Raw genomic sequence first — 16092 nt, forward strand, 5'->3', positions numbered from 1 at the left:
TAATCAAAATCCTTAAAATATTAGAGCCCTATGAAATATTACATTATTCATAAAATATCTAATTTCCAAGTTACATCAATATCCAATGCAAATATAATATATGTACCTGCATATTTCCTTCAAACATCAACTTTTGTTTGAAAAATGTAGGTAACAAATTAATGATTGTAAATACTTTATAAAATATTGTAACCATAGCCTTAACCACTGGACCATCTCTATATATTGATAATATTGTTCTAAATTTCATAAAAAATTATAATTATTCCATAGGTCTATAATATTTGAAAGCCTCCATTCTGTCCAAGTCGACCCTTACAAGTAACCCTGAGGAACTCCTTTGTGTAAATTTGTATGAATTTTATGATTACACGTTTTTCTGTCTCGCCTAATTTTCGTTGAGAGATTATTGCTAGTTTTATTATTAATATAAATTATCTAATACAGTAAAGATAATGTTGAAATCAAGATGAAATCCAAGAATTAAAATATCCTAACTATTTATAATAGAAACGGCACACCGGAAGAAACATTTGTCGGATTTCTTGAACACCTAGAATTTCTAGTTTTCTAGTCTTTAAATTTAATTAAACTAATAAATAAATATTAACTAATGATGAACTTAATATTTAGAGTGACAATATGATCACAATTAGAAGATTGGTGATGGTAAATATAATTTGTTAAGTAAAAAATATAAATACGGATGAGTAATTTTAATAGTCTAATTTTTTAAGTGTGACTAAATTTAGGAGCAAGCAAGGTTTTTCTGGTAAGTATAAATTGCAAAATGCACAAATGGATAACAAAATATAGAATCTACCAGATGCACAGAAAATGATAAAATTTTTGCCAAGTATGTGCAACTAGACTATAGTTTGCCAGATATTGTTAAAATGTGCTAGATAATACTGAAATTTCTCAGCGAAGTCTGCAACAGATAAGTCTACAATTTGCCAGCCAAGTCTAGAATAAACCAGATAAGTCTAGAATTCACCAGATAAGCCTACAATTCATAAGATAAGTCTAGAATTCACCAGATAAGTCTAGAATTCACCAGATAAGTCAAGAATTCACCAGATAAGTCAAGAATTCATAAGATAAGTCTAGAATTCACCAGATAGTGCAACTTTCGAGAAAGAAAAGCATCTTTCTAGAAAGGATCCCAAATTTCCAGAAAGGAGAGCAAATTTTTAAAAATGAGTGATACTTTTCAGAAAGGAGTGCAACTATTCGGAAATAAGGGCAACTTTCCAGAGGAGAATGCAACTTTCCACAAAAGAATGCAACTTTCCAGAAAGGAGTGCAAATTTCCAGAAAAAATACAACTTTCTATAAAATAGTGCAACTTTTTGGAAAGGAATGCAACTTTCCACAAAAGAGTACAAGTTTCCAGAAAGGAGTGCAACTTTCCAAAAAGGAATGCAACTTTCCAGAAGGGAGTGCAACTGTCCAAAAGAGAATGCTACTTTCCAGAAGGAAATACAACTTTCTAGAAAAGAGTGCAACTTTTCAGGAAGGTGTGCAACTTTCGAGAAACAAGTGCAACTTTTCAGAAAGGGGTGCAATTTTCCAGAAAATGATGCAACTTTCTAGAAAAGAGTGCAACTTTCCAGAAAGGGGTACGACTTTCCAGAAAAATTAGAAAAGGGGTACGACTTTCCAGAAAGGAGTGCAACTTTTCAGAAAGGGGTGCAACTTTCTAGCAACGTGTATAAATTTGCAGAAATGTATACAAGGAGAAAGGACTTTCCACAAACTAGCAACGTGTACAAGTTTGCAAAAATGTATATAAGGAGTGCAACTTTCCAGAAGGAAATGCAACTTTCCAGAAAGGAATGCAACTTTCCAGAAAGGAGCGCAACTTCCCAGAAATAAGTGCAATTTTTCAGAAAGGGGTGTGGCTTTCCAAGAAAAAAGCGCAACTTTTCAGAAGTGAGTGCAACTTTCCAGAAGGGAGTTCAACTTTCCAAAAGAGAGTGCAACTTTCAGAAGAAAGTGCAACTATCCAGAAAATAGAGCACCTTTCACAAAAAGTTCAACTTTCCACAAAAAGTATAACTTTCACAGAACAGTGCGTATTTTCAGAAAGGGAGAAAACTTTCTAGAAAAGAGTGCAACTTTATAAAGCGAGTGCAACTTTCCAGAAAGGAGTGCACATGTTTACAGAAATGTATACAATGGACAAAGTTCTATATAAAAGATCACATACAATTAATAACTGTACAAAATAGCGTATGCACAAACTTTAAAATCATCTTGCTCGCTCCTTAGTAAAATAATAAATAAAACGTTTATCCTTTATCTAAATTACATATGACTATTACAAACCGACCACTCATTCTGCCTCAACAAAAACTGCTTCACATTATACTCCATCTGCTCTAAATCAGTCATTTCTTTCTCCTCACTAATATTACCATTGCAAACGTTTTCTTGCTCCGGCACCTTGTTTCTGGTACCATCTTTATCGTCGTTGGCTTGATGCAACCTAATTCTCTGGTTATAGTCCAGGTTCCTGTACAAATCCACACTATCCAGGGACATTCTGTGGGATTTATAACTGGCTTTAGATCTATTTTTATGGGAACCACTATCACTGTCTGTGCAATTTGCATTATCCATATTGGCATTGGCGTTGACCCATTCTGCGACTCTGTGGAGTTGTTGGCGTAAAAGTTGGGCACTTTCTCGAATTTCTGCACTTGACATGGAACTGGATTCTAGGGATTGGCTTGTGTTGTCACCTGTGCTGGAGTTTAGTTTGTCTAGTTGGTTGTTGTTGAAGTTTTCAGGATGGTTGATGGATTCTTCAGCATTGTTGGTGTCGACGTCGTCTGATAAGTTGATTCCGGAATCCCTGTTTGTGGTGTTGTAAATAGCTGGGCCACTGATGGTCCAGTTGTTTTGCCCTAAATTATCATCATACTTGTTTGGATCGTAGTGACCAAAAGTTTTACCAGTGTCCTGGTCAGACTTGTTATAATTGCTATCCTGGTACACCAAACACCTGTCACTATAACCTTCACCATTATAATCACCCAACGTTCTCTTATCAGTTTTACCAGCACTACTCTCACCGCAAGGATCTTGTCTAACACCTTCTTGCTGGTCACCTAATTTATCATCATCCAATTTGTTCCTGAACAACCTCACCTTATCCTCCTGCTCCTGATTTTGGCCAACTGCCAACAGTTTTCGGTTGATTTCCATCAAATCTCGGAGGGTGAGTTTGGTGTTTGAGGGATTTTGATGTTTACTGGAAGATATGACTTCGTTTTCCAAATCTAGTTTTCTTCTGGTGTATAAGACTGGTGCCATGTTGTTTTCGGATTTGTTCAAAATTACGTTGGGACTTCCGTCTTGGATTCGGAGAGAGCATAGTCTTGGACCGGCTTTCGGGTTTTCAGACTGGAATCATATATGGCATGGTAAAAGATATATATCATTGTGAGCATGCCTTGTAACTTCTTCTAAATTAAAATTTGTACAAGTAACTGGAGACTACTACTAACTACTAACTACACTAAACAAACTTAGGATACGATACACAAATATTCAAATATGGTAAGGGAAGTTCCAGCAACAAAACACAAAGCCATGCGCTAATAGTTTCACTGGATTTTTTATCCAAATTAGACAAATCCAAACATAAAAACTCCAATTGATAGATAGACCGAATTTTTTCAGCATTTTAGCAACCAATTTGTGCCTTTAGTATGTAAAATAAGTGCAACAAATGGGTTTCCCAGAACTCAACGTCAAGTTAAAACTATCACAAAAAACAATTAAAATGACGGGCTTTAACTGATTTAATTCAAGGGCGCAACCCAGAGCTTTCACAAAGTTGTGCCTTTGTTATGTAAGTGCAACTAAAAATATAAAATATTGAAAAAATCACGTCAAATTTCTAAAAACTAATTCATATTATATAAATAAGTTATTCAATATGCTGGGTGTCCCAGAACTCAACGTCAAGTGGAAGCTATCACGAAAATAAATTCAGGAAATAATTAGAATTAAGAGCTTCTAATTGCAACCCAGAGCTTTGGTGAAGTTGTTTGATAAAATATTGAAGAAATCGTTAAAAATCGATAAAAAAACTAAATTTAAATATATAAGTGAATTATTCAAATTATAAGTGAGCATAAATGAGTTATTCAATAGACAGGGTATCCCAGAACTCAACGTTAGTTAAAGACGAGTTAAAGCTACCGTAAAAAAATAAATTACAAAATAATTAAAATAAAAGTTGGTAAAGTTGTTTGGTAAAATATTGAAGATAATCACATAAAATCGCTAGAAAAACTAAATTACATTATATATATGAGTTATATTAAGGGTGTCCCAGAACTCAACATCGGGTTAAAGTTATAAACAAAATAGGAAATAATTAAAATTAAGAGATTTTAAGTGCAGCCCAAAGCTAAAATTAAAAACTTAACTAGGATTTATGAAAACTAAATTAAATTATATAAGTGAGTTATTCAATATACAGGGTGTCCCAGAACTCAACGTCAAGTTAAAGCTATCATGAAATAAAATTAGGAAATAATTAAATTCAAGAGTGCAACCAAAGGCTTTGGTAAAGTTAGGCCTTTGTTATTTAAAATAAGTGGAACTAAAAGAGAAATTATTCAATATACAGGGTGTCCCAGAACTCAACGTCAAGTTAAAGCTATCACAAAAAAAATTGAAAAACAATTAAAATTAAGAGCTTTTAATTGCAACCCAGAGCTTTGGTAAAGTTGTTTGGTGAAATATTGAAGAAATCACAATAAATCGCTAAAAAACTAAATTAAATTATATAAATGAGTTATTCAATATACAGAGTGTCCCAGAACTCAACGTCGAGTTAAAGCTATCATAAAAAAATAGGAAATAATTACAATTAAGAGCTTCTAAGCAACCGAAAGCTTTGGTGAAGTTGTGCCTTTATTATCTAAAATGAGTGCAACTGAAAATATAAAAAATTGAAAAATTCACGAGAAATTTTTAAGAATTAAATTATGTTATATAAATGAGTTATTCAGTATACTGGTTGTTATATAAATGAGTTATTCAGTTATACAGTTCTGGGTATCCCAGAACTCAACGTCAAGTTGAAACTATCGTGAAAAAATAAATTTAGAAAATAATTAAAATTAAGAGAGCTTTTAAGTGCAACCAAAGGCTTTGGTAAAGTTGTGCCTTTATTAACTAAAACAAGTGCAACTAAAGATATAAAAGATTTAAAAATCACGACGAATTTCTAAATTATTAAATTATTTTATATAAATGAGTTATTCAATGTATATGTCCTAGAACTCAACGTCAAATTAAAGCTTTCATAAGAAAAAAAATAGGCAATAATTAAAATTAAGAGAGCTCCCAAGAGAGAACCCAGAGAGCTTTGGTGAAGTTGTGCTTTCCTTATCTAGGGTAAGTGCAACTAATAATATAAAATAATAAGAAAATCACGACAAATTTCTTGAAAAACTAAGTTAAATTATATTATATAAACGAGTTATTCAATATACAGGGTGTCCCAGAACTCAACGTCAAAAAAATTGGGAAATAATTTATTTCACGTAGTTAGAATTTAAACTTGTAAGAGCAACCTAGACCTTTGGTGAAATCATGAGCATTTTTTGGTTATTGTGGTTATTTTTTTCAAATTTTGTTTATTTAAGATTTGGATCTGTAGTCATTAATAACATTTCTAAGACCTTAGGTCAAAATAATAAAGTAATTACCCCAGGTTTTAAAAAATTTAGACTTTTTGTGGAACTAAGAATCCAAATATTCAAAATATGCCGATTTTGAGAGGCTCTCCTTGAAAAAAATGCACTAAAGTGTCCTGGAAAATTTCATCTAAAGTTGGCACATTTAGTCAGGATTGTAAAATTGGAAAATGCTTATGTTTTATGAAAAAAATTGAGTAACAGAATAAAAGCCTAACAATAACACAATAACGGCTAAAGGCTTTTTGCTTATGTTTTTTATCACTAAAAATATTATTTTTTACCATTTTACAATCCTAATTAAATGCACAAACTTTTGATGGAACTTTCTAATACATTTTAGTACAGTTTCTTAAAAAAACTGCATTTCAAATGCAAACAGGTTTGAAGATTTTAAATACATAGTTCAATAAAAAGTCCTAATTCTCTATAACTTTTTGTCAATAGGAGAATTTGTCAATATTTTAGACTTTAGTCTTAGAAATGTTATTCACGGTTATGGTTCCAAAATTTAAGTAAACCAAAATAATAAAAATTTACTAAAATAACCGGAAAATAGTTTCAGTTTCACCAAAACTCTAGGTTGCACTTAAAAGCTCATAATTTCCAAACAACTTGCAATAATATTCTAAACTTTTTCATCACTACTTTTGACTTGACGTTGAGTTCTGGGACACCCTGAATACTAAAAAATAAAACAATGCAACAACTAAACAAAATTTATTAGACAAACATATTGAACAGATCAAAAATTATATAACGATAAAATAAATAACACAAATAAAATAAAAATAGATGCCAATCTAAATTATATTAGAGTGGTCCTTAATATGGATATTTTCAAATTTCTTTGCTCCCAGGAGCTCAAATTCTTCCAAATTGATAATAGAAAATTTTCTGAAAATTTCTGGTCTTAAAATTAACTTTTAGATAGTGCGCAATTCAATCAAAGCTTCGTATGAAAATATCATGGAAAAAATTTTGAAAATTTTAAAATTGTTTTTTGGTATAACTTAGCGACAAATGAATGACTTAGTGACAATTCGTGTCATCTTTTATTGAAAATTCGACGTTCTGCAAAACGGGTTTTTTGTAATTTCTTTTGTCATCTTAATATTGTCATTTGCTCGCTAAGTTATATATGAAGAACATTCTAAAAATTTTGGAAAAATTTTCTCATGTTTCTTTCATACAAAACTTTGATTGAATTGCGCTCTAACTAAAAGACAATATTAAAAGCTAAAACTTTCAGAGAATTATTTTTTAATCAATTTGGAAGCATTTGAGCCCTTGGGAACTAAAAAATTCACAAATGTCCATATTAAAGACCGCTCTAATTATGATATATTTACTCTACCTTAATCGACTGTATAAGATTCCTATTAAAATTCTCGAATATCTTCGACGAGCACTGGCTCGTCTTGCCAGTGGAACCTCCAAAACTTTTTTTACGATCACCACCATTACTCTTGGCACCACCATCAACATCCAACAAATCAGCACCACCATTCCTGTCTCTCCTATCCAGGATATCAATTTTATAATCATCCTTATTCAATTTATCACAGAGTCGATGATGGCCAACCAACCCAACAGGATTATCGAAACTTATCAAATCCTCGTGGAGTTTACTGACATTTGATTTCAGCATTTTGCTTATATCGTTGGTGGCGTTTTTGATGTTCTGGATGTCGGTTTTGGAGATGACGTGGCTGCAACATCGGACGCAGATGTTTTGTTCGGGAAATGGGGCGTAGGTTTGGGTCGATATCGAAAATTGTGATAAGGGTTCGATGAGTAAATTCAAGTCTTTTGTGGCACAACGGCAGGTTTCGCAGTGGTGCTTCGTGTCTCTGATGCCGTCTTCGAGCACTTTGGCCACCACTGCGGCCGAGACGCTGATGTCTTCGTTTGTGTAGGAATCGCCGTCTGTGTCTGGGAAGAAAATATAAATTAAAGTTGAAGTATATGAATTATACATAACACAATTTGAATGATTTTTAAAAAATATATATCAAAAAAAAAATCGTGCATTTTTGTGTCAAGGCGGTTGATATGGTTAGGTTAACCTAGTGGTTTCCAACCTTTACTTCCTTGCGCACCTCATTCGAAAGAAAAAAATATTGCGCACCCCCCCCCCTTAATTTTACTAACAATTTATTTTAAATATAGTTAACTGAAATTATTCAAAATAATACAAAATAATTTAAAAAAATTTGACATACGGATATAACTATTGATTATAAGAAAAAATAATTTTAAATTTAATGAAAACAAATCATAAAATAATATATAGCATAACATTAAAAAACTTTAATGCGACTGTTGAGCTTGTTTTTTTAGCAAATCATCATATTTCTCAATGACAAATGAAATTCTAATCCATTCGTAATTGGACATATCTAGATATTTCAAGTAATGCGAAAATTGGTTCCTTAGACTAGTCATATGATTGATAATAAGATCTTTACTTATTTTTATTTCATCAGTAACACAAAGATGGAAAACACGTCAAAGTTATTAGTTTCATTACAAGCTATCCACAGTTTTAATTTTTTCATAAAAGCCATAATCTTGTCTTTCTGAAGAAAAGCATGAATTTGAGATCCTGGCATTGATTTATTTAATTCGCTTAGTCTTTGAAAAATATCAACTAGATACGCAAATTTTGCGAAGAACTTCGTGTCCTAAAACAAACCTGCTTCATCTCTTTTGTTATCAGCAAGAAGATAGCAATTTCTTTTTTGATTCCTTCACAATAATAAAGTAGTACATTTTCACAATGTGCTTAATAATAATAAAGTAGTACTTTTTGAAGTACAATTGTCTTGCACGTATTTAGCTGATTTATTTTTGAAAGTTACTCAGCATTTGAAATTAATATTTTTAAAACAACTTCTTGCCCCCCCCCCTGGAATGGTATGACGCCCCACATATTGTGCAACAGATGGGTTAACCCGTTAAAAATTTGGCAATTTTTCTACTTTTGCCAAATAACTCACAAAAGCACTCTTTTTTAGTTAGCTTAGGAGAAACTAGATAAAATTTACAACATTTCCTAGAGAACACTTTTATACACTCCGATATAAAAGTTTTGAATAAAACGACTGTGAACTTGATTCTTCATCATTTAGCTAGCAGGAAATAGAAAATTTGGGACATTTTTTTACTTTTTGTCAAATAACTCACAAATGTTATATAAAGACACTGTTTTTTTAGTTTGATAACAGGAAACCAGATAAAATTTACCACATTTCTATAAAAACAGTTATATACAGTCCGATATAAAAGTTTTGAAAAAAACGACTTTGAAATTGATATTTTATTTTTTAACAATAAATAGAATAAAATTCAAGCCTTTTTTTGGTTTTTGTCAAATAACTGACAAATGTTATATGAAAGCACTCTTTTTATGTGAGATAATGTGAAACTAGATAAAATTTACTACAATTCCATGACAACAATTATATACACTCCAAAGAAAGTGCTATTTTTTTTTTCAAATCAGTTATAAGAAAAATTTAATATATATTATACAAGGGTCAAAAGCAAGAAAAAACAGATATAAAACTTAGATAAAAAAGTATTACATATAATTGATTTTTGAAGTTCTTAGGTACTAAAACTCCACAATTCCGATTAAAAAATCTATTGATATAAAAAAACTATTAAGTGTATCCTTAAAAAGCATTTGTTATTGTTATTAAAGCCAACTACCCTCCCCCCCCTTGTCGCAGTAGGATACTAACGTCCCGGTTTTGACCCAAAAACATATGGTTACTGTAGAATTTATGTTAAAAGTTTATGTGAATAATAATATAACCGTTTATGCAGAAGGATAAAAACAGACTGACTGATTATATATTCTTTAACTAATCACATGCATTACAAATATTATTAACAATCACATGTTTCACATAAAACAAAAGACAAACATAAATACATAAACATAGTAGACACAGAGCGTTTAGTATCAAACTTCAACAGTCACCTTACTTTAACATATAAAATTTGCGAGTTATTTGACAAAAACCAAAAAAAAATCTAGAATTTTCTATTTATTGCCAAAGAATGAAAAATCAAATTCAAAGTCGTTTTATTCAAAACTTTTATATCGGAGTGTATAAAGCAGAATGCATGAATGGATGAGAATAAATCTTTTATTTTGTTTTTCTTTTTATTTGTATAATTAACTATTATTATAAATATTGCTTTGTGGGTTTTTTTTGGAGAAAAAGTATTCTTTCCTCTTTTTTGCACACACGATATGTCACACATCTCGCTGTATTTACAATATTCACTGTACATATTAAGATCAATTATGTAATATAAAATACCCAAGGGTAGAAAAATATGTGTTAACTAACAATGCAAGTGTATGATCAACTATTGAAATAAATACTTTTTGTCTGTCTGTCAAGGCACAATGCCACTTACTCCTTACTATTACCACTATAACTACTAACCGTATCCCCTCATCCCGTAGACCATGGCGGTCGGCGGGAAGGGGCAGGTATTAGGCCCCGTTCCGCTGGCCGGCGAAGGGCTGTTGTCCCTCGGCGGGGTGCCTCCGGGCAGCATGCGGTAGTCGCTGCGAGGCCTTCGGGGCGAAGAAGCCGAGCTGCCGGGCGGAGTCGCCGATTCGGCGTCGAGGCGCATGTAGGCAGCCACTTTGGATTGGACGTCTAATGGCAACTAGGGAAGAAAGTTAATTTAATATATATTATATATATATATATAAATTAAGGTGGTCCTTAATATGGACATTTTCAAATTTCCCTGCTCCCAAGGGCTCAAATGGTTCCAAATAGATAAAAAACAATTCTCTGAAAGTTTTAACTCTTAATATTGACTTTTAGATAGTGCGCGATTAAAAAATTAATGATATAAAAATTATTGAACACTAAATTTGTTTAAAAAAAGAATATACTAATATATTAATAACGAGGAATTAAAGGAGCACATATTGTCCTCCTATATTGTATGTTATAAATAGCGGTGCATTATGAACACTGTTCAAGGTGACGCAGTAAGTGTGGTGATTGAGTGGGAGAGGGTTGAGATATATAATTAATAATAGTCTTTATATAGTTTTTCTTGATCGCTGATACCTATGATTTTATTTTTCTGAACTGAAAGTCACACTCCACTCAAATATTTTTTCATCTATTACGATCTGCTTTTCTTGTTTATAGAATGCATCGTTCTTCCGCAAATACTTAAAAAGCAAGACTTTTATATATATTAGAACACATTCTTAAATTATTCCAAAATCAAAAGAATTCACTTAAACTACAAACCTTCATTAAACTATAAACATTTTTAAATTAAACATTCACTGGCAATTAAAATGAACTTCAGTTAGTTCCAGATATAGTTTTCAAAAATTTAGATTGCATTTAAATTTAACTAAAACCTTTAATGGCACACAAATTAGAGTTTGTAATTCAAACTCCAATCAAACTAATATTAGAATGTAAATATATAGCATTTTTATTAAATTCGCAGTGTATAATGACTTGTTTGTATTCTAAAAATTTAACATATTCTCTAAACAATGTATGATACACTAGTATTTGTTATAAAAATTAATTTCTAAGCATCGATATAAAAAGCAGCTGCAAGCAAATTATGTAATATATATATATATATATATATATATATATATATATATATATATATAAAAATATTTTTGATGCAATATATTAATTTTAAATTAACGACGGTTTGGAAACATTTTGTTAGTAACAGTATCGATTCGGTAATACTGAATAACATTTTGTTACATTATTCAAAATAAACTTCATTGTAGATAATTATCGATTTTGCACAAGCACTAATTTATATTGACAAGAAATTTGCTTCATAATACAAAAAAATAATGCCAATAAAGTTCACTTTACATAATTCTGATAATAATTTAATTTACTTCATGCTGATATTTATTTAATTATACTTACAGAATTTAATTTTTGTGGAACAAAGTTATCAGGTTTGCATTGTATAAGTTGAATTGCAAGACTCATGTCGCTTTTGTATCGTTCCTGAAATAAGAGAAAATTTAGTCAGCAATAATAATAGAATTTATATAAGCTTATTTATATAAACTTTCATATATAAACTTATGTACGAAAAGTTATAATTATTGGCAAAAATAATTGTTTATTTTATTCTATTACTAGTTTTAGCTCAGAAACATAGATGTTCACTTGTTATTCAGGTGTATATTGTGTAGGTATGTGGAATGTGATTTCGATTTATAATAATATTATATATGCATCAGGTGTAATTTCTTATGAATTTCTTATTTTTAGCGGATTCTCTGACCTTAATTGTGAAAAATTAAAACTTCTGTTATTGCAGATTATTATAGAACCGTGCTTAAATTTGTAATACTAATATTATTATTTATATAAGCGTTATCTACGAGTCACAATGTGCTCAGGTTTTCTTCATTTAATATTTATTAGTTCATATTTTGATTAAACAGTTTAATTAAAACAGATTTAAACAGAATAATGTCTTTTAAAGAAAAAAATTCACATCTGTTAATGTACTTGATAAATTACAAAGCAATTTTAGTTAATAGTAAAAAGTATTTTGAATTAGATTTGATGTCTGATAATTACTTTGAAATTATTGAAAAATTATTATGGATTTTTTTTATAATTTTCGATATATGTTAAATAAATATAAATATAAAATATTAGAGATTCCAAACGTACAAGAGTTTTGTGAATTTTTTATAATCGACACATTTTGCTTCATTTCACCTATATTTAAATCGAAAAAGTAAATTTTCACCATCGGAGTTATTCTTCGTACTTATATAAATAATATATTCTATTTTCTAAATTTTTATTTATTGCAGTCAAAAAAAACTAATATTGATGCCCTATAAAATCATTTTGTAATAAAATTATTGAACATTTAAAAAATATGGTCAAAAAAACAAATTAAGGATCTTAAACCCTCAGTAATACCATTATTTAATTGGTGTTCAAAATAATTAGACAAAATAATCGATATTTAATTTATCAAATAATTTAATATAACACATTAATTGCCATGTCAGTCATATGTGTCTGACGCTAAAAAGTTCTTTATGAGTCATGTTAGTAGAAGCAAAAAAGTTTTAATCTAAAGCCATGCCAGTCATAAGTGTGACATAAAAAATAGTGTTTTTTCAAAAATGTTGTCAAGTTCTTTTTTATCATCCAAACGAACTGATTGCAAGTCTTTACAACACCACACACAATATAAGATTAAAAAGAATACAATTAATAGATCTAACATATTAATCAGTAATGAGTTTAAAATAGGTGTGTGTATGTATGTGTATATGAGTCTGTGTAATGTCCTTTTTTATAATTGTATGTATATTTGAGTTTCTTTTTTTTTCTTTATTATACCAAAATTATAATAAAATTTGTACACTAATGAAAGGTGAACCACTGGGTTTTATTTTAAAATTTAATGTTATTTGTCAAACTAATTACTCAATGTCTTTTTATTAGACAGATTGTAATTTATAAGAGAAAAAAGTTCTTTTCTTAAAAAAGGAGATCTCATATGAGATCAACTCTTTAAAAATATGTATAAAACACTCAGCATATTGTCTTAAAAAATTATATTATTTTGATTGTCAAAAAATCTATGCAAGAAAAAGTATTTTCTTCGATACATTTTGAAGTAAATTATCTAAACAAAAACTATGGCCCATTTTCATTTTATTATAAAGATATAAGTCATAAAGACAGAAGTATTATTAAATATTTTCTCTAACTACTTACTACTTCTCTTTGTAAATTGGTGACTGTATAGTTGGCCTGGGCCAGCCTGACCGACAAAGTGGCCACGTCGCTGGTCAATTGGGCCCTTTCGCCTGCACCTCGGTCGACCAGCCTTAATAATTTATCTTCTAAACCCTGGTTTAATTTCTGGACACGCACGTGCGAATCGTATAATCTAAAAAATAATAAAAACATTCAATGGACAATAAAATAGTCATTAATAAACCTATAATTTTATAATGAAACAAAAGGTGTGAAATTGACTAATCATTACCTAACTTATAATTTTATAGTGAGATTGATTTTGATACTGTCTGGAGATTTTTAGTTCTAATCAAAATAATTAAAAAATCTGTTCACACACACACACACACATACTTTTTCCAAATTTGGTCTCATTCGATTCAGAATGGCTTGAAATGTCGAGAAAACATAAAATTAGCGAATCGGATTTTTTGATGAAAACATGAACTTCTCTTTCGGGAAGTTAAAAAAATTTTAGTACGTACAAAATGGACTAATATTAGGTTGTCAAATATCTCCCTTCCGCTTTTTTGCTCTTGGTTTATAATACAAAAAGGCGGAAGGGAGATATTTGACAACCTATTATTAAATTTTAATTTAAAAATATATTTTTGTATTAGCAGATTTATTATTTTTATATATTGTCCATGAAAGTACTGTGTTTTATTTTGTACTCTATTCTATTTAAATTTATGTTATTGTTCATCATTGTTACTAGAGATGTTAAATTATTTAGCAGTTGTAACAAATATTGTAATTAAAAATATATATATATTGCTTATGAAATTATAATAGACAAAGCCAATTTTTAATCAATTGCACATTTGTTTTCAGTACCTTCCATTACATTTTTTAATTTTATACAATTTGCTATTCAAATTTCATTTTATAAATTTAGTAAAGTAGATTATATAAATATATTAGTAACTAGATGACCCGACAGACGTTTGTCCTGTACTTATGTCTACAGTTCAAAAATTCCATTTTTTTTTTAATAACCTATACTGATATTTACCAATTAGTTAAAAATTATTATGTTTTTTTACACTACAGTCTATACAGAAATGTATTATACATCCACCCATATGGATCTTAATGTACAACTGCTATGAATAAAATGATAAAAATTTGCTTTTTTGAAAAAACATTATAAAATATGTTTTCTTATAATTAGTCCTTTTATCGATATCCGACGTTATTTTGAAAAAAAATGAAATTACACCACTGAGAGGAATGTCATCCCCCCGGGAATGCCCAAAGAGACTTAATTATTTTCACTTTTGAACTTGAGAGTAAGATAAAACTAATTTCAGAAGTTCATACAAATTGGACAGTAAAAAAAATCAGGCCCAAATTCTCCATTGACTTTAGTAAATATTCCTATCCGATGGCAAAAATATGAAACTACTAACGTTTGCATGTGAAAAAGAAAAGCTGTTTTAGGGTTTTACCGGCAATATTCGATTTTTTCTCAAAAACATTTAAAAAAAGAATTGGCCTAAATCGGTCCAGGCGTTGTTGAATTATGCGCTTACCAACACATTTTGCAATTCATTTTATATTATAGATAAAGAGAATTTTAGTGTAAACTTACTCTATCATTTAATATTATAATGTTTTACAGAACCCTCAGTGCTAAAGTTAAATTTTCGTTAATTAAATATCAATATCAGACAGAAGTTTGGTACTCGAGATTAGACTATACGATAGACTCGTATATAAATATGTCACTTTAGATAAAATAATTATCAGTATATAATTAATTTATAATAGATTGATTTAAAGTTTAGATATCACTTGTGTAGATGACGCATTAATATATAATTTTTTTAATAAACCATTATTATGGTAAACTATAATTTGTTATTAATATATTAATGACTCAAAATTTGCAATATTCAGTACCTTTAATAGTTGTAGTTATAGCTACAACTATTGCCATTTTTCTATTTTTTGCCTAAAAATTACCATTTTTAAAGTCTAGACATAAAATTATTCAATACAAAAACATTCATTATTTTTTAAATGTACCAAAACGCTCTTGAAACAAATAAATCGAACAAAATATGTTAATTATATTCGTTTTTCTACGAATTCAACAATATACATTTCTAAAAATTGAAAACATTATTACTAATCTAAAGAAACAATTGCATTGTTCAATCAATATAGGTATTTTAGATTTGAATAACTTACTATTGTGAAAATTAGGAATGTATTATATTTTATTGTTTTTGTTTTTCGAGGCTTATGACAATATCAGAACACTATTGTTCAGTAACATCCATATTTTATATCAAATACCAGAGTGATCAAATTGCTTGAAACCAGATATACCAAATAAAATAAATACTTTTGTTTTACGATTTCAGTAACAAAACGCTTGTGTAATTGTCTATTGTTATTCTCGAGACAAGCGACCAAATCGAACAAACAATTGTTTAAATTTCTCATATTTACCAATCATTATTATTATATTCTTCAATGAATGCCCAATATACCCATTCTTCATAGGAATCTTATTACTCTTAGTCAAGGAAAATGAAATACCT

General features: G+C 29.6%; 2 protein-coding genes across 2 annotated transcripts in view; one reads left to right on the top strand and one right to left on the bottom strand.

Moving 5' to 3' along the window:
• Positions 1 to 2310: 2310 nt before the first annotated feature.
• Positions 2311 to 14249, bottom strand: LOC113389598. The gene is made up of 6 exons (XM_026626618.1): positions 14215 to 14249; positions 13517 to 13691; positions 11684 to 11767; positions 10190 to 10418; positions 7081 to 7658; positions 2311 to 3411 (listed from the first exon to the last, which is right to left on the bottom strand). The coding sequence occupies exons 1-6, from the start codon at positions 14247 to 14249 to the stop codon at positions 2311 to 2313; spliced, it is 2202 nt and encodes a 733-aa protein (XP_026482403.1).
• A 355-nt stretch (positions 14250 to 14604) lies between these two features.
• LOC113389599 overlaps positions 14605 to 16092 on the top strand; it is a 4930-nt gene continuing 3442 nt past the window's right edge. The window contains exon 1 of the mRNA XM_026626619.1: positions 14605 to 14637. Coding sequence (XP_026482404.1) covers positions 14605 to 14637 — 33 coding nt within the window. The remainder of the gene's footprint in view (positions 14638 to 16092) is intronic.

The sequence above is a fragment of the Ctenocephalides felis genome, unplaced genomic scaffold (assembly GCF_003426905.1).
Source record: "Ctenocephalides felis isolate EL2017-DRISC unplaced genomic scaffold, ASM342690v1 CF-g0.4_SCAFFOLD_03573, whole genome shotgun sequence".
Classification (NCBI taxonomy): domain Eukaryota; kingdom Metazoa; phylum Arthropoda; class Insecta; order Siphonaptera; family Pulicidae; genus Ctenocephalides; species Ctenocephalides felis.